A 21,353-nucleotide genomic window follows, 5' to 3' on the forward strand; every position below is an offset into this window, starting at 1 on the left:
GCTGTGTTGATTGATGTTGATTGCATCTGGTCTTTTATCTTGCAGAAAATAAACCAGTAATCAAGCACTATCACATCTGTTTAATTGCTCACTTTGCAAATATATCAGCGACAGTGCAGTTGCTCACCCTCTGGGCCCCTCATGCTGACGATGAAGCGATCCAGCTGACAGCGCAGGAAGTTGCGCTCCTCCTCCAGCTCCTCGATGCGCTTCTGCAGCCAGGCATTCTTCTCCAGAGCGACGTAGAGGTGAGCTCGCAGGTTTGACACCAGGATGAAGGGGCTGTACTGTGGGTGAGGAGGCTCCTGCGCCACAGGTTCTGCAGGAAGAGGGTAGAGAGTGGGGAGAGGAAAACATGAGAAGAGGAGAGTGAACAACTCTCGCTTTCAGAGAGCAATTGTCACTGCAGTGGTTCAAGTGTAGTACACTAGGCGTACCATCAATCATCTGCTGGCCCTGGTTCAGGTGATACACCGGTGGCCTCTCGGCATTCTCTTCAAGGGGGAAAGACACCTCGTAGGCGTCAAGATACAAACCTGTGCCACCACTTCCTGCCGATGAAGACGATGACGACTGAGGCACACAGTACTCTAATGACACGGATGAGTGAAGCAGAAGAGAGAGCACTCTTTTTTCAAATGTTAAAACAGACAAAGAAAGTGAACAAACAGCAGTTTTGTCAGCATTTTATAAACACACTAAACCATATCAATTATAATAAATAAACATAAAAATGCCTTGTATTTTTATAGCTGAGACATTGCTTACTTCGTGTTTCTTGTGAATATTAAAGAACTTTAGATTTAAAAGTGACAAATTCTAAATTGACAGAAACCCCCACATTGTCAAGTATGTGCGACCTTAACTTGAATGTACGGGAAAAGCAAAAAACAATAAAAAATAATTGAAAAAATAAAACAAACAAACAAAAACAAAACACAGACCGTTAGCAAACAGATGGAGCAGTCGCCGACAGCCGAGCGAACAGGTGAGCTATTCTCGTGTTATAATAAACATTCAACCATAACAGGAACTAGCACTGGCACACTTAGCACTAACTGCCATGGTTTGACACGACATTTAGCCCCAAAATGGTGCCGTTACCTGGCGAGGTGGCGGTGCCGTCTCTGCTGGTTGGAGGATTCATGACTGAACTCTCTTTTCGGGCGGAAAAGTTATTGCGCTAATCTCGGTGGAACTCCGCGTTAGTTCGGGCGGTTTGCTCGACGTGCTATTATCTGCTCGCAGCGCTTTGGTGTGTTCAGTTATACTCTTGTAATACAGCTTGCAACGACGCACACCTGATGCTCCACCGGCACGACTGGCCACATTTTCAGCAGCAATTACCTGATTATAAGTGGCCTCAACAGGTGTACCATGCGCAAGGCGTTTCGCACATGCGCACTACGGCTTTTCGTCCAAACTTGTTTTCGTAATTTTCGCTACCTTTACAGAAGGTGTTTTTGTTGTTGTTGTTGTTGTTGTTTTGGAAAGTGCTTAAACCAAAGTAACGATTTTTAAAAGTTATTTTGTGGTATACTAAGACGACAGGAGAATCCTTTCACTCGAAGGACTTTTAGACCGGAAGTGTGTCACCTGAGGGCGTGGTCAGGTAAGCAGAAAGCGACGAAGAACGGAAGGGCGGAAGTAAAGAAAATCAAGAGGTTTTTCTGCAGCCGCTGATCCACTTTTACGTTGTAGGGCTACAACGTTAAGTAAGTTCACGAAATGTTAATGCATGTGTTGTTGATGTTGTGTATGTTGTGTTGTATGTAATGTAAAATTATTGAAATTGAAGCGATATCTGAGGAAGGGAGCGATTCATACTCGGTTCAGAGTGTCAAAAACGCTTCACGGGAAAAATCGACACAACCAGATAGTTGTTTATTAGTGTACTTGTATTTTGTTTAGGAATTGAAGTCTTAACCTAATGATGCATTCTTAACCTGAAGTCAGTGGTTGAATAGAAACATACTCTAAAACAGCAAATTCTAAGGTCTTGTACGTCAGTTAACCTGAAACGAAGTCGAATGTTGTGTAAATGCGAATGATGTGTTTTGCTTCCTTGCCCTCTTACAGTCACATTATGGCACTGTGTGATCGCCTCTCCCACTGCAAACTGGCTCTTGCCTTTGCTGTGTTGCTGGATTTACTGGGAGGAGCCGCTCTGCTGATGGGAGTCTTTGCCCCACTGGAGGTCGAAGGACGGGACTTTGGGGATTTGCTGGTCTACACTGGTATGAGATATACTTTTACTGGCCTAGTCTGAATTAAAAGTCATCACAAGAACTATCCATATCAAACTTTACCTTGATACTGGCAGTTGGTCTTGTCAGTTTCTAGGATTGTTTATCTTGAGGACAACAGAAAAAACGCCCAGAAAAAAATAAGATAAAATGATTTTTATCTGATATTTACTCATACATTTACTTTAAAATCTAAAATCTGTTAGCGGACCAGTAGTTTATTTGTTTATTTTTATTTATTTTTTACATGTAATCTGTGCATCACTAACCCTGCATCATGTGTGTCAGTCAGGCAACACCTGCTCAAGTCTAATCAACAAAATGGATTCAGACTCATTAATTAGAAAAGTAGAAAGCTGAGTGTTAATAGGCCACTGCTGTCTTTGGATGGTGCAAAGTGATTATTTCATTTGTGAACACAAACTATACCTGTTGCTCTCGGTGTTAAATGCAGCTTTGTCAGATCTGCCTTTGCATTCCCAATGAATCTGGGACAATCAGCGTCTTTCTACAGGTCACAACTTTCTGATTCATTTTGCAGGGGCTCTGCTTGTGCTGATGTCTATGGCTGGATGGGTTCTGTGGTACAGTGGAAACATCGATGGCCTCACATCTAAGAAAGAGCTGGGACACATAAGCAGTGCTGTGGACAGGCTGGCTCGCAACCTCAGCCGCAAAATCCGCACTTACAGGGGCCAACACTGAGACATCGAGGAAAATCCGATGCCTTTGTTCGTCAGTATTAATGAGCTGATACATGCTCCTTACGTCATAATATGAGCCGTTTAACTTCACTGTTTCTTAACCTTGTGGAGAAAAAAAACAAGGCAGTGTTAACAGTAAAAAGGTCACGCACACTTCATTTACATATGTTTTTAGTTTTTTACAACCCTTTTTTTAAACTCTAACATGCATTTGTTAAATTTCAATAAAGCATTTTTTTTTTTACCTTAAACTGTCTCCTCATTTTTGAACTCCTCAGCAATGACAGAAGTCCTCCTGCAACAAAGTCCTGTAAATCAACAAGTTAGTTCTCTTCCTGACCTATGGAAGTCTCAACAAAGCATCAGTTTTAAGTAGAAGAGTACAAATCCAATCCTTTGCAGGAGGCTGTAAACAGTGAGAAATATTTCATCTTCTGGAGAGTAGAGATGCATTGGAATTTTTTTTCACTACTGGAGTCTATTGAAACATATGAAACTATAAGAATTTATACATTGTTGTTTCTGGAGACAGATCCACCTTTTTTTCTCACCTGTTCCTTCCGAGGAAAATCACCAAGCATTTCAAAAAGGTCCATTCCTATGCCAAATTGTCACAGCTGCAAACACAAACCAATACAAAATACATATATACACAATCTCTAAACAAAAATATGTCAGTTTTACTATTATAAGGTAATTATTTACAATGAAAACATGAAACAAATGAAACAGTCACTGAGTAGAAAGTAGAAGAGTGCAAACACACTTCTTCAAGGTTGGACCATGAGATCGTTTTCTGCATCTTGATTGTAACCAGTGATTATTTGAGTTGCTGTTGCCTTTTGGCTGCTCTTTGATCCACCCTGCTCATTCTTCTCTGACCTCTGACATCGAAAAGGCATCGCCCCCTCAAACTTCACCACATCTACATAAACAGTGCATAAATCCACTGAGTTGCTGCCACATGCTTGGCCTTGTAGCTGTTTGTGTTAACAAGCAATTGAACTATTACTGTATGAAGTGGCCATTTAATGGATGAAATGAAACATTTACATTTGAAAGTACTGTCTTTACAATTTGTTGCAAAAAGAATCTACACACAACACTTCAGTGGCAACAAAAAAGAGTGACACCAGGATTGAAGAAATGAAGCACAGAGTAATTAAACGAAAGCCATGATACCAATCTGGGTAACCAGATTCAGCATCTCTCAACAAAAACACATGCAGACATATCAAGATTAATCGGCAGTGCTTTGACAAAGGTCACTGTTTTCCACTTCTTGTATAGGCCTGTGCTCTGCCTAACGTAGCTGCCAAATCCCTCTTACGGCCTAACATCACCGCCCTCACTTCTTCCGTGTCTCCCTCTGCTCCTCCATTTTAATCCTCCACTCTCTTCAATCAAAGGATTCTCTTTCCTGGAACTCACTCTATACCCGGCTGTGGGTTAAAGGTTGGGTTTTGGCAGTGGAAGGTTCACCCAAAGGGTCAATCAGACAAAAATCCTAATCCAATATATCAAGGCTCTTTAGTATGTGTGGCCTGAGGGGAAAATCCCTCTCCCCAAAGTGGAATGATCTAGATGAGGCTGGAGGTACCAAAAAACAAACAAAGGCACCTCCCAAATTTAGCATTTGCACTGTTGATTGCAAAATTAAAATGTGTATTTCAGTTTAATTTGGTCAAATCATCCCAAATATTGGAGCTTGGAAGATGCAGTGAACCTATAACTTCACCTCTTCAAAACAATTCAAGAGGTGAATTAAGTTGAGCTACCTGTGAGGTTGCAAGTGGCAGTGCAGGCGCATGCTTCAACTCATTCATCTGCTGGGGAACATGCTCCTGCTTGGAAAATCAGAAGATGCACTGCATCTGCAAACTTTATTTTTTGAACTATTTTTATTTATTTACTTTTCAGGTAGGATAAATGCCACAACAGTCCTGGTGCAGTCCCTCTTGTCCAATCCTGTGTCCTCAATCTTCCTGCATCTTGAGGACATCCTCCTGCATTTTTGGAGGATGGCAATGAACACATCTAGGCCAGGTGTACAGATGGTTTTGAAAGAGTGAAGGAAGCCACAGTGGGAAGACCTATATGTGGACGAGGAGGTAAAAGTCTTCTTCAGCGCAGTTCCAATTTCCCTAAATGGACCTGACAACGTTCATCTGACTCATCCCGATTTACTCAAAACAATTACTCAGAAACCAAGATCTCATTTGATGCCAACGGCTGGGATTGGGTTAAGCCTGATGTAGACTTTTGCATCAGCCCTTTGCTGATCTTGAAGCGTAGCCTCCGTGTTTGTGAAGATATACATGAGTGCATATAGGCCATAAATTCTCAAAGCATAGTGAACTTACCATGTTGTCCGTACACCGAGGACTGCAGGAAGAATATCTGGTTTTGCCATGCTAATGGGGATCCTAATAAACTCAAACTCAAACCTACAAGCATGAATGAGGAGAGGACCCTTCATGCCTTTTTTTTTTTTTTTTTTTTTTTTTTTACAGCAGAAGCCATTGTTGACATCTCACGGTAGCTTCTTTTTCCTCTGCAATTGTTTTTCACAGCTGCTTTTCGTAGTTTCCTGGTGCTTTTGTATGCTTCCACCTACTAGCGATAAAGAAAGTTAAGCGGTTGTGGAATCTATGAAAAATCAAGACCAAAATTAATATGTTTGCAAGGTTCATGACAGCTATAGGCACAATATAGAAATGTCCAGTTGCCTCATCTTAACTTAACCGGGCAACTGAACTTGTTCTTGCAATCTTAAACAAAATCACAAGAACAAGGACAGTTGTCTCAACTTAATCCTTCTACATTAAAATTAACTGGATGACTGAGAACCTTAACAGACATACTACAGGCACAATAGTCTTCAGAATTCTGGGGATTTGCAAAGCTGTATGAAAAGGGTTATACAAACACGTTTTTAAACTTCTTGTGTGAGTCTTTCCCTAATCTTCTCTATGTGGGTGGGGGAGCTCCTGACCAATGAGTGCAGTTGCTATGGTCCAGACAGTGTAGAGTAAAGTAGAGGTGTCAGTGGCTCATAGCCTTCAGTGGAGATTTGACCCAGAAGGGTAATTCAGGCTTTACAACTCTGGAGTGTAAAAAACCTGATCACCTTATCAGACGTTTGCATGAGCCAAAGTAAGCAGGAATGCGATCCAATATGTATGTTGTGCATATAATTTATGCATGGTGAATATGAGAATTGCCGGTAAATTCATTGGTAATATGAACTGTCGGTTAGCGAAAGGCGCAACTAGAGTTTAATCTCTACAAAGCCACGAGGTACATTTAGACTTCAAAGGTGACATTGTGTCTTAATGTCTTCCAATTGATCTTGCCAAAAGTTGCAGCAGCCAGATTGCAAAATCCAAATCACCTGGGTAGCCATGGAACCCTGGAGCCAAAAAGGGGAGGCATCCAGGGATTTTGAAGTTAGCCTGTGCACGTAAGCAGGGGAATTAAGTTGTTTTATTTACAAGCGGGGTGGGGGGGAGATCAGAGGTGTGCCAAAGGGAGCTTACAGTAGCAGCTGCTCTATTCCCGTCCTGAGATAAAGAGTGGAGGTAGCCACAACAGCACCAAAGCAATGTGTGTGTGTGTGTGTGTGTGTGTGTGTGTGTGTGTGTGTGTGTGTTTGTGTGAACTATGTCATGCTCAACAGGTTTAAGGTACATATAGGTGTGCTTTGGGTCAGTTGTTGTTGTTGTTGTTGTTGTTGTTGTTGTTGTTGTTGTATTATGTCAAAGCTTCGACTTCAATCATATTCAGCCTTCACCTGTTTCATAGCCCTCCTGTCAGCTCATTGTGTAGCGACTGAACCGTGATAAGTAAAAACATTGGAATCAATTCTTCCTGAGCAAAATATAATCTAACATGAACCATTAATATAACCACTCTGTATGGACAGTAGCATAACTGAATTGTGAATAGGGAGTCTAATAATTAAATTGTTTTATACATGTCATTTCTTGGTCTTTAGTCCTACATTAAGTTGATGAAAACAAATCATTTGGATCGTGGGATGCACTGAGCGTGTTTTTCCTCTTACATCACTCTTACATCAGAGACACTTAATCAATTAATGTGTCTGATCACGTGATGGCAGCAACATCAAAAGTGCAGCGCCAGGTTACCTTGGTCTTCCACATGGCTGTTGCTCTGGCTCCGCCTAATTGAGATTGAGATTAATTGTCGCGTCTCAGGGAGAGGCGGCTGATTTCCTCTGTTGCTCGCAGACCGAGCAGCACTACATGCTCCAGCTGGTCACACAGGTAGGAAAGCGGTGCACTAATTTTACTTACTTATTGAGATATTCAGGCACTAACTACTCTGAGTAGAGCTCCATAGCTAGTTTATTTCAAACCAATTTTAGCAGTATCATGTATTTTAACTAATTTCATCTTGACATTTAAAAGGAAACTTGACATTTCAATGGAAGTGTTTGTTTTTTGTTTTAACATTTTTTACATTGAAAAAAAATCCCATGGTGCACCAGCAACCAAAAATATTACAAAATGACATTTTTTTAAAGCTTAATAATGACAATATAATCTCTTAATTTATTCATACTCAGTTTGAAACCTGGGCCTGCTAATATCCTGGGTGGAAATGTGGGAAGAAAATAGGCTTACATTAATTATAAAGCACAGACACACCCGACAATGGAATGTTTGTTTTATACCAATTAAGTGAAACTGGATAATTTATTAGTGTAAATACAGGATAATACACTAGTGTGCCGTGGTGCAGTGGTTGAAAATCACTGGAATAGAAGATAACACTTTGTAATGATCCTTAGATTAAAAAAAAATAGGTTCTCATTTGTGTCTGTTTTATTAGAATCGCTACGCTTTCATAATTACATCTGACAGCGCTTTAAATTCTATGTTAAATATGAATAACATTATACGTTTGTTTTTTGTGTGTTTGTTGTTGTAGTTGTTATTTTATGCTTGATTGTTATTGTTATATCCTTTGTAGGTAGCGCTTTTTGATATGTGAGAAGAAGTAGAAGATAGATAGATAGATAGAGAGAGAGGAAGAGGGAGAGAGAGAGAGAGAGAGAGAGAGAGAGAGAGAGAGAGAGAGAGAGAGAGAGAGAAACAGACAGACCTCAAACAGTCGTGATTTCACCGTCCATGCTCACAGTGACAAACACTGCCATCTACAGCAGCATCTGGACTCTTTCAATCGTTTATTACCATGTGGCAGTCCTTTCATCTACTGAATAATAAAAGAAAGAAAAGCCTTGAAAATAAAACCCATACAATTTTGCCAAACATTTTGCAGTGTAAGCTACCGAATTACTGAGGTTTTGAAACTTGCTTGCTTGCAGAATTCAAGGTGAACTGGTTCAGAACAATGTCTTGGCTCAGAAATTAGATCCCCACTCTCCCTGAATTTCTCATCACATGGTTGAACAAAGGAAATCCTGAACTGAGAATCAGCCAGTCTGACAAAATAATAGATCTTTTTTTTCTTTCTTTTTTTCAAATATTTCCTGCATGGCAGATATGAACCACTTTCATGAATATAAATCCACTTCAGCCTTGAACCTGGTTAAACCTTGTCCGTGACACTTCTTACCAGTTGCTGATTGGCTTAATGGGCTTACCAAGCGGCTTCCACTCTTTTCACAGCACATGCTGGCTGAGTCAGAGGCCAGGAAGTGGATCAAGAAGGATACAGCAGCGTCGCAGGAATAGTGTTCACTTTACAACTTTGACAAACCCAAGGAGGCAGTTTAAAGTCGTGCTTCAGCTTGTCCATTGAAGAGCTGCGGGGAATCGACGTCAGACTTTGGTAGAACTCGGCCACATCGATCGACAGCCATCAACGATGGGGAACACCAAAAGTGGCGCCGTGTCCAAGGAGATCCTGGAAGAACTGAAGCTCAACACCAAGTTTACAGAGACAGAGATCGTCCAGTGGTACGAAAACTTCAAGAGGCAGTGTCCGACTGGGCGCATCACGAAAGAAGAGTTTCAGGCCATATACAGCAAGTTCTTTCCAGACAGCGACGCCCAGAATTACTCCCAGCACGTGTTCCGATCCTTCGACACAAACGACGATGGCACGCTGGACTTCAAGGAGTACATCATCGCCCTCCACATGACGTCAACGGGAAAGACCACCAGGAAACTGGAGTGGGCCTTTTCGCTATTTGATGTGGACAAAAACGGATACATTACCAAGTCGGAGGTCAAGGAAATCTGCACGGTGAGTTCCTGCAAAAGGCCGGCCCTTTCTCACCTGAAGGGCAATGTTGCATCTCAGTGTTGCTTTTTTAAACAGCAACAGCATAGCGAGATTTGTCGACGATAGTCATGAGAATTTTCATTGGCAAAACATTTCTGTGTCAAATAAAGCTTGGGGTATCGATAACTGTGTAAAACGTTTCAGCTGTAGATCAGAGATGTGAGGTAAGCCTAAAAAAAAGTAGCAGTTTTCTATCTATGACTAGTTTGTTTGTTTATTTTCCCAACAGGCAATTTTTAAGCTCATTCCTAAGGATGAGGTGGCTCGACTGCCTGGGGATGAAAACACAGCAGAGAAGAGGGCGGATAAGCTTTGGAACTTCTTTGACAAGGGTGAAACTGGTGAGAAACTAATCAAATCAAGGCAGATTTGGAAATGGAAAACTCTCTAATTGACTTTATTTCTGTAGACAACACTAACACGAAAGCTGATTGTCTTTGTGCATACAGATGATGTAGTCTTTCATTTTTTTTCTTTCTGCCGAATTACCTTTAATAAGTCATGCATATCTTTTCCTTTTCCTCCCCCAGAGCGAGTTGCTGAAGGTGAGTTTATCCAGGGAGTGTTGGAGAATGACGAGGCCCTTCGTTTGATTCAGTATCAGCCTTCGAAGTAGCTCCTCCTTCAACTGATAGTCACTGGTACTCTACAGTCCTGTCACCTCAACTTCACTCCACAACTCGACTGCACCTTCAGTGTGATATCTCCGGCGACGCTTTGAGGCAGCATGGTTAACCCCAAATAGTGCAGAATCTTCTGCAAGGTTTTTATATACATGTATGTTTGCACTTCAAAACAGTTCTGTCAATGAGTAGATCAAATCTAAAGAGAGACGTCTCCTCTCACTGGCTGCTTTCTTCTTGTCACACAATACTGTTCTGGACAGGTAACACTGTCTCCAATTAATGGGTTTTGGATTGTGTGCTCGTAATCCCCTGGTGGATTATAAACTATGGCTAAAAATAATGAAAAGAGATGGAAATGAAGGGGTATATGTTGGGGAATACATTTTTCTTTTTAAGTAGGAGGTAAAACAAGCTTGAATTCTTTAGGATCTAATCTTAGAAGATTAGTTTTATTCCCTATAAAAAAGTTAAGCTATGGCTCTGTGGTTCAGGCAGAATAATCTGTGTTGTCTTTGTCTTCCTGCCTGGTCTATAATCTCTCATTTGACCCTGAAACATTTAATAGAAGCACAACAAAACGATAGGACATTAACCCTTATCAATTTGTTTACATTTTTGTGCCCATTTATCAATGTTGCACTATCCTGCATGTGGATCAGTGCAACAGCATATTAAAGTCCACTTGGAACTGAACTGAAAACTGTTTCAGAACAACAGACGATAAACTTGTAATAGAGCTGTAACGTGTCACACGTCTTATTTCTCTTCCTTTTTATTTCATTAAAAATAAAATTGGTATTGTTGTCACATATTTTATAAAGTACTAATTTTGCATCGCGTCAGCTGTGTAACTTTAAGGTGGAATGTGGGTTATCGGAAACAGCAGTGCAACAGCACTGGGCAAAAGATGAGATAATCAGTCATCATCACAGAGAATGACTGTTGTGAAGCTGTGCATTAAGGCAGTTCATTTAACATTAAAAAAAAAAAAAAAAACGTATGTAAGGATCCAGCAATTGTCATGCAAAGTCATTCCAGAACAAAACTTTTGTCTTTTGTCTACCCGCACTGTTACTTTAGCAACACCTGATAGGAATCATTGGCAATCATCATGAAAATAAGCAATTAATAATTGATCGGTAAAGAAGTTGTTATAAATGGCTGATCTTATATATGTGATTACTGTACAACCATTTAACGATCAATCGATAAATTCAAGTTGTATTCGTAATTGAGCAAACACTCTGCCATGTCTCCACTGCAGCGAAGGACCCACCGCTGACGTAATCTGTTTCTACTGTTATGTAATCATTGTAAACAATTTGAACTGCGATGTCACCGAGGCGTCTGTTCAGAAGCAAACGCATACGAAATGCGACATCGTGAGAAGAGGGTAACATAGAGGGGCCTGCAGCCGTGGTTTGTTTTGCATTGCATTGCATGTTTGTGTACATGGTGGTGGACGCTATGGAGGAGAGGAGAAGATTATACCCAGTGAGCACCGGGTAAACCACAAGTCAAACCAAAGGGGCCATTCGGAATGCCTAACCTCACACAGGGACTTGTCTGGACCCTCTAAAAGTTCTATCACCAACAAAAAGCAAAGACAACAGAAGAAGAATATTACATTTTGACATATTTGTTCAGTGTGGTACAATTTGCATTGTTGGGCACGGGAATAAGCTGTGTGCAATATTACACATTCATCCCGAGTAACAAGGTCCCTGTTGGTGGACATTCTGAGGTAAGAAGCACAAGCCCATGCATTGACCAGACTATCCAGATGGTTATTGTGACCTGTCACTCCATCTTAAGCAACACAAGACAACACAGATAATGGCCAAGGCATTAAGGATTAGTATTGTTTCATAATGAGAAGGCCTAGTTTACTTTTTTCCTCCAATTCCTGGTAGAGCACTACTTTGCTTTCTTTCTTAATTCCATCCATCCAGTTTCTCCCACTTACCCTGAACCATGTCTAACCCAGCAGGCTTAGCAGGATACTGCATGCCCCTGTCTCCTCAGTAATGCTTTTACCTTGGGAGAACCCAAGGCGTTCTTTGGCTGAGCGTCATATATATATATATATATGTAATCTCTCCGGTGAGTCCTGGACCTACCCTGGGGCCCTTGCCACAGGTAAGTAACCAGTAACTTTCTTCTTCACCACGAGGGACCCGTACAGCACATGCATCACAGACGATGCTCTAAGCTTTCTGTCCGACTCCCTTTGTATCTTTGCGTATTGAATTGGAATGGTTGTTTTTTAAATGTCAAGCCTCTTCTTACAAAAAAAACATATTTGAGGATGTAGATTAAAGCAAGACTTAAATCTTAGAGGTCAATCAATTTAATTTAAAAGGCCTGACGGGACATTTTACGAATGCATTATGTATATTTTCATGGAAGACAAAGTGTACTCCATATGTCATCTGTTCAGTCAGTCTGGCAATGAGTGTTTAAAAATGTTGGCCCTTTTAAAATCAATACATTTAAAAAAAAAACAAAAAAAACAAAAAACATTTTTGGATGGTGATGCAATAAATAAATGTCCGCATATCCATAAAAGGTTTAGTTAGTAGATTATTTTATCTTACTCTAGTTTATTTCATTACATTTTTTTGTCTAGTGGTACCATCAATCACTAGATCAACTGAACCCCATCTATTTGCAAACCTGTTCTACTCAAAGGATTATAATTGGTCAAGTCACATTTTGAAAGAAAAAAGAAAACAAGGTACAACTCAGTGTCAAGTGGGGGGTGAAGTCTTCTTACATAATGGGTTGTATAATTCAACCATTTAATTTACATTTTTAATTACTTTCCACATAGTGCCGAATGACCCTGACAGCCCTGTTTATCTCTCGGTCCCTGACTCTGTCTCACACAGTCTCATTCCCGGACTCGGGAGATTATTGAGATAATCTTCTGTTCAGTATTTGAAAGCATCTGCTTTAATGATGAATTCACTCTGTTGGAGTCATCTATGAATCCTGTTGTTTTTTTTTTGTTTTGTTACATTTCAAATTGAAACAAACAGACTCCATGCAAACCAGATATAGCAGGTACCAGGTGAGCTGTTTCTTATTAACCAATGCAGTTTTAAACATCACTTGCGATACTGTTGCCACTTTACATTTCATGACAAAACTGGACTTGATGCACTTTTTTTTTTTTAGTACTGGACAAGCAAAATATAGCTCAGATAGAATGAATCTCTGTAAACCCCATAGTGTTCTTCACTTGTGTGTAAAGTTGCACCTTTATTTCAATAGGCAGTATATGACTTGAACCAATTACGTTTTACTTACATTAGTTGTAAGTGTAAATAAAAAATTGTACATGATCAGGTATTGGGAAAATTCAGGACAGGCTTAGTTGTTTAAATGTATTGATTTACTCCCTGCAATTTCAGTCCAGAAATGTCTACAGATTTTAGCGGTCTTTCTCAAATCAATTATGACATGAAACCTCATGTCATAACGATTTATCTCAAGCTTCAGAAAAAGTCCTTGAGGAGCAACAAGAACTAAAGGCTGCACTTCCATTTTTAATATTTATTGGAAAAGTAGATATTATAATACAGTGATACAAAGTTGATATAATTACATAGTCAGTACTAATGCATGGTGTCAGAGAACTGTTTACCCCGGATTTTGGACAAACAAGCCTTAAGACAGTTAAGAGCTCGGGGAAAAACAAGTACATGACAGTTATTCCAAAACAAAATAACCCCAGACACAGATTGTCAGACATCAGTCAATCTGTTTCAATTTATGACAAATGCAGCTAGGTGATAGAGGGCACTGATATGTTTTTGAAAGAAATCCATAAGCTCTTCCTTTTCATGCCTCAGACCTTCACCAAGAAAGACCCAAATTTAGTGAGCTCATACCTGTATCTTCTGTCTGAGCATCCCTTACTAATTTGCCTCGGACCAGTGGCAAGTGTTTTTTGATGACCCTGTATGTATGGTGGTAAGCCATTTATTTTTGTTTGGTAGAACTAAAAATAAAGTTGCATTGAAAACACTATTGCCTCACAGCAAGAAGACTTCAGGTTCTGTCTTGGTACTCCAGCTTCGGTTAACAGCCTAAAGACACGTAGGTCAATTGAATCTTTGACTCTAAATTGTCTGTAGGTATGAATGAGACCGTGAATAGGGTGTCACTCTCCTTTTCCCTAAAATAGTAGTTATAGGAGTGAAATGAGCACCAACAAGAAAATTGCATTGTAGGCTCACGCACTAGTCAAGGTGACAAAACTGTGTCCTTTGTGCCCATTTTGTGAGTGGTCAGTGTTTTGTTAACCTGTTAAGTTAAAAGCACGAAGAGCTACAGACCACCATCGCCACATCTGTGAGTCCTTTCCGCCGGTTGAAATGTCTCCAATGTCATTTTTGTCCCAATGACATTTGTCCCTTGTACAAAAAAAACACACTCGTCACACGTATAAGTTTGTTCTCAAGCTCCGGTGCGATTGCACGCGTCCACATCGTGACAAGAAGTTTGTCCCTGAACATCTTAGCAGAGGGAGTCCTCTCTTTCTTCTTGCAGAGTGTAGTCAATCTCATCCATCTCCCGCTCGCAGTCCTCGCAGCCCTCTGCGCCGCACCCCTCCACCATCACAACACCATGCGGGTCCACCAGTCTTCTCCCCCCTCCTATTCCAGCACCTGCTGCCCCGCAAAGTGCTCCCACTGCACCCAAGCCCATGGGCCCGACCCCACCGATGGTGCCCATTCCCATTCCCATTCCCATCCCTCCCAACCCCATCGCGTTAACTACCCCCGGTGCTGCCATTCCACCCACCGCTCCAAGCCCAACTCCTCCCATGGCTCCCATTCCCATTATTCCCATTCCATTTCCTCCAGCTCCCATGCCTCCCATTCCGACTCCTCCCATTCCCATCCCAACTCCGACGCCTCCCAAGCCCCCGACTCCACCGACGAGAAGTGTTCCGCCAGCGCCGCAGGCCAAGTGTCCGACGGCCGGTCCCACTCCTTTAGGCCACAGCGGGTCCATGAGCGCCCCCTGCTGGCCAAGTTGAATCAGCTGACTCACGGAGTAGACCCCGCCACCGGCTCGGACGACGTCTTCGTAAGAGGGAGCCTGGACGGCGGCGCGGGCCTCCTCGAGCCTCACGCGGGCCCTGTGCTTCATCTCAATGATGGTCTTGGTGTAGGAGTTCAGCGTGGCCACGGCGGCGGCCATGCAGCAGCTGAATGACAGCCACGCCATGCTGGTGGGAAGAGGGAGGAGAGATTTAAGTTGTGCTGTCTAACTGTTTTAGCCATAATTATGTCTACTTAACTTGCCTCAACTCCGGTCATTATTCTGGCATTCAAACTACAGTGATCACTTTTTATCCGTGAAAGGCCATAGTTACTAGTTACTGACCAATATTTGTTTTCGAGCCATTTTTCTCCTCTACCTTACTGAAGGTAAAACACATTGTCACTGTTTGAGTCACCTTCATTAATCATCCTGGCCAATCAGTGGCCTACAATCTGTTGACATTTCAGCTCGACCCGCTTGCTTGGAACCCTGTCTGAGTAAGTACTAAAATAGTACCTGCTACCAGACACTATCACCTAATGGGAAATGATTTGAATACCAATTGTTAAATTGAGGCACACTTACGCAAATGACCATCCGTAATCCCATGACTGTGGCCTCCAGTCCTTCGGTCCGATGCTGACAGTCATCTGAAACACTGTGGTATACATCATGTGTGCAACCATCCCCATCATTCCTGAAAGAAGAATTTAAAGTAGAGCGACAACAGACTTGTTCAAGATGTAACTTCAGAAACTGGGACACCGCATAAACAAGTCAATTTCAAGTCTCCAATCTAAAAACTTTCCCTGTGTTACCCAGAGCTGATACAGTTTAGATCATGTACCTTTGGTACAACAAATATTTATAGCGCCATGCTGCACATTCACCTGAGAGGACGGTGCACATTGCAGCAAAGGCGTTAATCTTGAGGGCGTTCAGTTCCCTCTTGGCACAGAGGCAAATTGATTCGACACACATCAGCAGGAAGCCCATAGCCAGAAGCCCGATGTACATGAACTCACTAATGACCGAAAGCCAGAGGACACCTGGGAGAAATGAAAGAGTGAGAGGAATAATTTATTGGCAGTTATGTTTTGCTTATATAAATTTTGTCTGCTTATCGCAGTTGGTAAACAGGTTTTAGGTTCAATGTTTTCTTGAGATCGAGATAAATATTGCACCAACCTTGTGTCTCTCCTGGTGTCAACTCAATGAAGCTGCGACACTTCTCTACCTGATCATTACCTGGACAAACAAAACCAATGGTATCAATAAAGTGTTGGTTAGCACCTCTTCAGGGAATCGAAGCTACACGGTAGCAAAATATTTCACTTATTCACTACTTCACTTGGATGACTGGGCTGAATTTTCACAGAGCAGAAAAACTTCACCCATTGGAGATGTACATTAGTCACAGAGAACAAAGTGAAAAAACAAACAAAAAGGAGGTGTCATTATGTTGGATCTAAGTGGCCAGATAACGTTGCAGTCGATATGACACAATATGGTTACACAAAGGATCCACCACTCCTAGCTAGCGTGTAAGTTGCAGCAACAGAAATACAAGTCAAATAACTTAAACACACAGCGACTGCATGAAAACAAAGACGTATGTCCTGTTTGTTGAATGTGTGGATGTATTTGGAATACATGGTAACCAGAGCCATCCACGGGGTGGAATGCTTTCTTACCTTGAAACCCCAGAAAATTTACCTGAATTAGTAAATGTCACCGGAGATTTACGGGAGACTTCCACACACAGATTACAGCATCTGTTTCAACCACTAACCTTCATTGTGCTTCTCGCAGGAGAGCCAGAAGCCAGTGTGGAAGTACCGGAGCATGTACTTGTCCTCGCCAGTCTCCCAGATGTAGTGAACAGCGTTGGCCAACTGCTTCCGCTTTATCCGGGCCAGTTCCTCCTTTTGCATCGGAGACAGTGTCATATTGGAAGCTGGGTTCCTTGGGTCTGGCGTTGGGGCCTCTGGTGTGAGAAAAGACGAGAGAATAAAAACCGTGAACAGAAAGAAAAAGGGTAAAGATAGGGTGAAGGAAAGGAAGTGGGAGGAGGACAAGTAGGAAGCTGGGAAACATATGGAGAACTTTAGAAGGGGGGAGAGAAAATCAAGTATTGTCAGCGAAAAATAAGGAAAAGGTAAAGGCCAGGGAGTTGGCTCTGGGTTAAATGTGACGACAGAGAAGCAGAGAGAAACGTGTACAAATAAATCCTTCTTTGCATTTCAGCACACCACAGCAGTCTGACATCGACTACAATCCATGCTTGGAAATCATCACTCCACCAGGTAATCTGCGGCTGTCTGCGTGGGAAATTTAAATGCTACATAGATACGGAACAGGCTTAACGGTGGGCCGGTCGGCGGTGACAGAATCTCGATAACATGCAGCTGCAACATACCAACTTCTGAGATTAGCAACAAAGCTGGGATTACGTGAATCTCTGACGGCCAAGGCGAGTGTAATACACTTCAAATTTAGGTGCAAGCAATATAATGCAGACACCACAAAATCCCATATTAAACTCTTCTGTGAGGGCTTTTGGAAATATTTTTTATTTGATTGGAAGACTTGTGTGACCGGCAAGTGCAGTATAGTCGTAAAATCACAGTGGAACGGCACTTTCTTTGTACATTTGTGGTGAAATTAAATGAGATCTGACACACAGTATATGATGTTCGCAAACTAATGACTCAAACCCAAATCCCCCAGCCCATGGGATTTTTTAAAGTAAATAATTTGTTTCCAGAATTTTTGTTCTCCAAATACCCACCGGTGGGGGTATGGTGCAATCACGCATGAAATGTAAACAATGAATGTTTTTGATTGAGAAAACAACAATCCAAAAAATTTGACTTGAAGTTTGACTTGGCATTCAGCAAATTTCAGTGCAATTTATCAATGTGCCTTTAATACTTAAACGTCTTAGATCTCCTCTGTGATGGTCCAATTGGACTCCATGGTAACATATTTCACCCCTTTCATCATTTCTGACAAACAGAAGTGGGAAGTAGACAAATACAAATACTTCATGACTGTACTTTTTGTGACAACTTTAAACTCCTCACTCCTGCTTCCTACATTTGTACACAAATATCTGTACTTTCGTCTCTTCAAAGTATGTCACTTATTTTCAATCAAAGTTGTTGCTTGAAAGTGGAGCTATTTGAACTCTGCTGTTGTGTAGTTCAATATAAAAGTGGATCATATTTTACAGGGAGATTATTTTAGAGTATCTCAGCTTTGGGGTCACTGTTCAGTGAGTTTTCAGTACAGAGAAAAGGTAAAGAATGGGAATACTTTTGCCACTGCTGGTATACATACAGTATGTATACATGTATATGTATGTACATATATGTACTCGAGGACAAATATATGCACGTCCCTCCGACATCCTCACCTGTGGTGTACGGCTGGCTGTTGTTCTGCCCGCAGTTCTTCATCTTGACGGGCGACAGACACAGAGGCTTGACCACCTTGTGCGTCCCCTCGCACCAGTAGGAGGTGCAGAACGCGCAGACGGACAGCGTGAGGGCCAGCGAGGTGAGGGACAGGGAGAGCAGGGAGCGGTTGCGCCTCGACATGTTTTCCAGCATGGCTGGGCGGCGGTGGTTGGGGGGGGAGCGCGGTCGGTGGCTGTCGGTTCAAAAAATTGCCTCCGAGGTCGCGGAAGGGACCCGTCGACCAATGGGGGATTGCGGATGCAGAAGATGGGTTGGGGATGAGGGAGGGGATGTTTCCGTGACACCGCGCTGAGCCCAGTCCAGATGGAGCTTCCTGGGTGTTGTGTGCACACGGTTTGTTGTTTGTCGTCGCTGTGCTGGGGCGGTGATTGACGTCGACTCACGAACGCCGGGGCGAAGCGGAGAAAAGGGAGAGAAAGCGTGGAGGATTAGGGACGTCGGAGAAGTGGAACAAAGGTTAGAAGGGAATCTGGGAGGAGGTCAGCGTGCGTGGGGTGGGGTGGGCGCGGGAAGAGTGAGCGAGCGAGCGGGCGGAGGTCAGGGTACAGCTGAGTTGGATGGAGATGAAGTGTTTAATCACGTCCAGCATAGGCGGGACAGGAAACAGATGTGGAGGCCAGAGGTTGCGGGAGGGAGCGTCGCGGCTCATCAGACGGAGGGAAGGTGGGTCGACTCCTTGCCAAGCGCTCGGCCGACACGTCCCGCTCGCGGAGGCGCGCAGGCCCTTTTCAACTCATGTTTTCCCGCCGTGGCGGCCGCGTCACAGTCGCGCACGCTCCGTCCGTCCGTCCGTCCTTGGCGACGGCGGCCGCCGCCTCCCATTCAGATGAAGATAAACGTCTAAATCTTATCCTCCCCGGAGGATTTTGAAACTAATCAGTGGCGTTCTCAGGGCACATCCCGTCCCTCAACCTGTTCCTCCACCTCGCCGGCGAGGGATTGAGCTCGCAAAGGAGCGCTTAGTCGTTTATCTTGGGCCTACCTCTGGGCCTACTAATCTGCCTTAATCTTGCAAGGTTAGGAGGATGAAGTTAATGCCCACTGACACTGGCTTTTGTCTTTGGGCGCAGACCACCACCTGAAAGTTAAGAAGGAAGCATAAGTATCAAGAGTCATTCAGAATACTTGTGTTGCACTGATCACAAGACGATTCCCACAATTACCCTTTGTGGTCCCTGACGGGATATTTACAACGCAGGTTGAATATATTTCCATGTCCATGTCCTACATGTCCTATATGGACTGACAGATTGTCAAGGGATTTCAAGGGGTTGGACACCCAGTGAAACAAGAAAAGCTGTATTTCTTATCACCGCTCGCTGGCATGTTGGTGTTCACTGAAGTTTTATCTCCTTCATTTGTGATTAAACTGCAATTACTGTCGCATTAATTGGGTTTATAGGAAAAATGTCTTCCTCGGTAGCCAAGCTTCTAATTTTTAGTTTTTCTTGACAATAATTGGTCTAGTCGCTCCAACTGAAAACAGTTTTTATTGGTACACAAAAGTTGGACCTGCAGAACTTTGGTCTTTTTCCCAATGGTCAATGGGTTGGCAAGGTTGCAGCCAATGATGTTGCTCAAGGTTTGGTTCCACTCAGGTTGAATATTTTCTGGTGCTGATTTTTGCAGTTGATGGGTTCATTGGCAAAGCTCTGCAACACAACATTGAACTTAACCCCTAATACTTTTTATGAAATTCTTGCAACTTTGGGAGAACAAAAATGTGCTCACAATATGACCACAAATGAAATGGGAAACTTGTGAATTCCTCAAGGAGATGAATGAAGTGTCATGAGATGCAGCAACACTGAAGGGTTGTGGAGCTGTTCCGCAGCTGACCTCCAGGGGGCTGATCAAGATGCTGCTGTTCAGGAGGTTTGGCTCACTCAAGGTTTCTTTCGTTTCACTTTTCAGGAGTGAAAAAAAAGTGGGGGAAAAAAATCGCCTGAAGAGTCATTTGTGTCAGTCAACCCGACTCACATAGCAAATGACAAACCATGAGATTAGAAACCAACTGGAGCCGCTAAAAATCAAAAGGTGAAACTCAGCAACATAAGATGACTCTAATTCACCAAATAACAAAGTCACCTGTGTACTGTAGCCTTTTCTGAACACCAAATCATTTGTTGCTCACATTTGTTGAAACGACAATAACTATCACTATTACACACGTAAAGTGCGATTCCACCTGTATTGACGACAGTTGACATAACCGAACGAACACTTTCTTTGGACATTTTCAGTGTTTAGTTGAGGATTTGGTGGCCAAATCCTGCTTTGTCTTTGTCTGTCTTGTCAAACACCAAGAGATTTACACTTGATAGAAGCAGAGCAGTTTATTGCTTCCCTCTATATCATCTCATCACGCTGAGCTGAAAGCTTCTCCCCCCCCCCAATGTGTGTGTGATTGAAAAGAAATCCCGCCGCCATCCGTTCTCAGCTGCCACTTGGGACAATAATAGTGAAAATCAGCTCCACTCACCATGTTCGGGATCGCAGCAGAGACGCACCCGTCCTTCTTCTGCAGGGATTTTGCTTCCTCCACCTTGTCCTCCGCTGCTATTCATCACTCTCTTCTCAGTCTTGGGTGACTTTCTGTCACAAACCCACCCAGATTTCTCCCTAATCCCCACAAGTCCATCTGTTACTTTCCCTCCCCTTTGCTCCCCACACTGTCGCTACTCATTCAACTCTCTCTCTCTCTCTCCCTTTCTTTATCTCTCCTGCTGCATACTTATAACCCTGCTGACCTCTGGACCTACACTGATTAATTTGACTGTATACTATGGTAAAGCCAGGATTGCAATGTGTGAGAACACTTCGGCCCACGCTCCTCCTCTGTGATATTAACCCTTCTTAAACCAGCGCAGCTGCACACATCTGCTGGCTTCGGCTAATCACCTAAAAGTCATCCGACCGAGTCTTCCAGCGAGCGCGAGGGACAGACTGCCTGGGCCTGGC

At 42.7% G+C, this 21,353-nt stretch overlaps 3 protein-coding genes across 3 annotated transcripts in view; 1 reads left to right on the plus strand and 2 right to left on the minus strand.

Annotated features, from left to right (window-relative positions):
- The window catches only part of LOC142876952 (coiled-coil domain-containing protein 106-like), a 5,110-nt gene extending 3,650 nt beyond the window's left edge, over window positions 1–1,460 (minus strand). The window contains exons 1-3 of the mRNA XM_076011237.1: window positions 1,105–1,460; window positions 438–590; window positions 128–319 (exon numbers count right to left, since the gene is read on the minus strand). Of these exons, the coding sequence (XP_075867352.1) occupies window positions 128–319; window positions 438–590; window positions 1,105–1,147 (388 nt within the window). The 5' untranslated portion in view covers window positions 1,148–1,460. The remainder of the gene's footprint in view (window positions 1–127; window positions 320–437; window positions 591–1,104) is intronic.
- Window positions 1,461–7,130: 5,670 nt separating this feature from the next.
- LOC142877268 (recoverin-like) lies at window positions 7,131–10,788 on the plus strand. The gene is made up of 4 exons (XM_076011739.1): window positions 7,131–7,239; window positions 8,608–9,187; window positions 9,456–9,567; window positions 9,757–10,788. The coding sequence occupies exons 2-4, from the start codon at window positions 8,807–8,809 to the stop codon at window positions 9,840–9,842; spliced, it is 579 nt and encodes a 192-aa protein (XP_075867854.1). The 5' UTR covers window positions 7,131–7,239; window positions 8,608–8,806; the 3' UTR covers window positions 9,843–10,788.
- Window positions 10,789–12,420: 1,632 nt separating this feature from the next.
- Window positions 12,421–18,562, minus strand: LOC142877269 (germ cell-specific gene 1-like protein). The gene is made up of 7 exons (XM_076011740.1): window positions 18,329–18,562; window positions 16,703–16,897; window positions 16,099–16,158; window positions 15,801–15,959; window positions 15,496–15,607; window positions 14,713–15,094; window positions 12,421–14,631 (listed from the first exon to the last, which is right to left on the minus strand). The coding sequence occupies exons 1-7, from the start codon at window positions 18,522–18,524 to the stop codon at window positions 14,377–14,379; spliced, it is 1,359 nt and encodes a 452-aa protein (XP_075867855.1). The 5' UTR covers window positions 18,525–18,562; the 3' UTR covers window positions 12,421–14,376.
- Between the last annotated feature and the right edge of the window lie 2,791 nt (window positions 18,563–21,353).

This window comes from Nelusetta ayraudi, unplaced genomic scaffold (genome assembly GCF_046127955.1).
Source record: "Nelusetta ayraudi isolate G7.1 ecotype Tasmania unplaced genomic scaffold, CSIRO-AGI_Nayr_v1 ptg000135l, whole genome shotgun sequence".
NCBI classification, from domain to species: domain Eukaryota; kingdom Metazoa; phylum Chordata; class Actinopteri; order Tetraodontiformes; family Monacanthidae; genus Nelusetta; species Nelusetta ayraudi.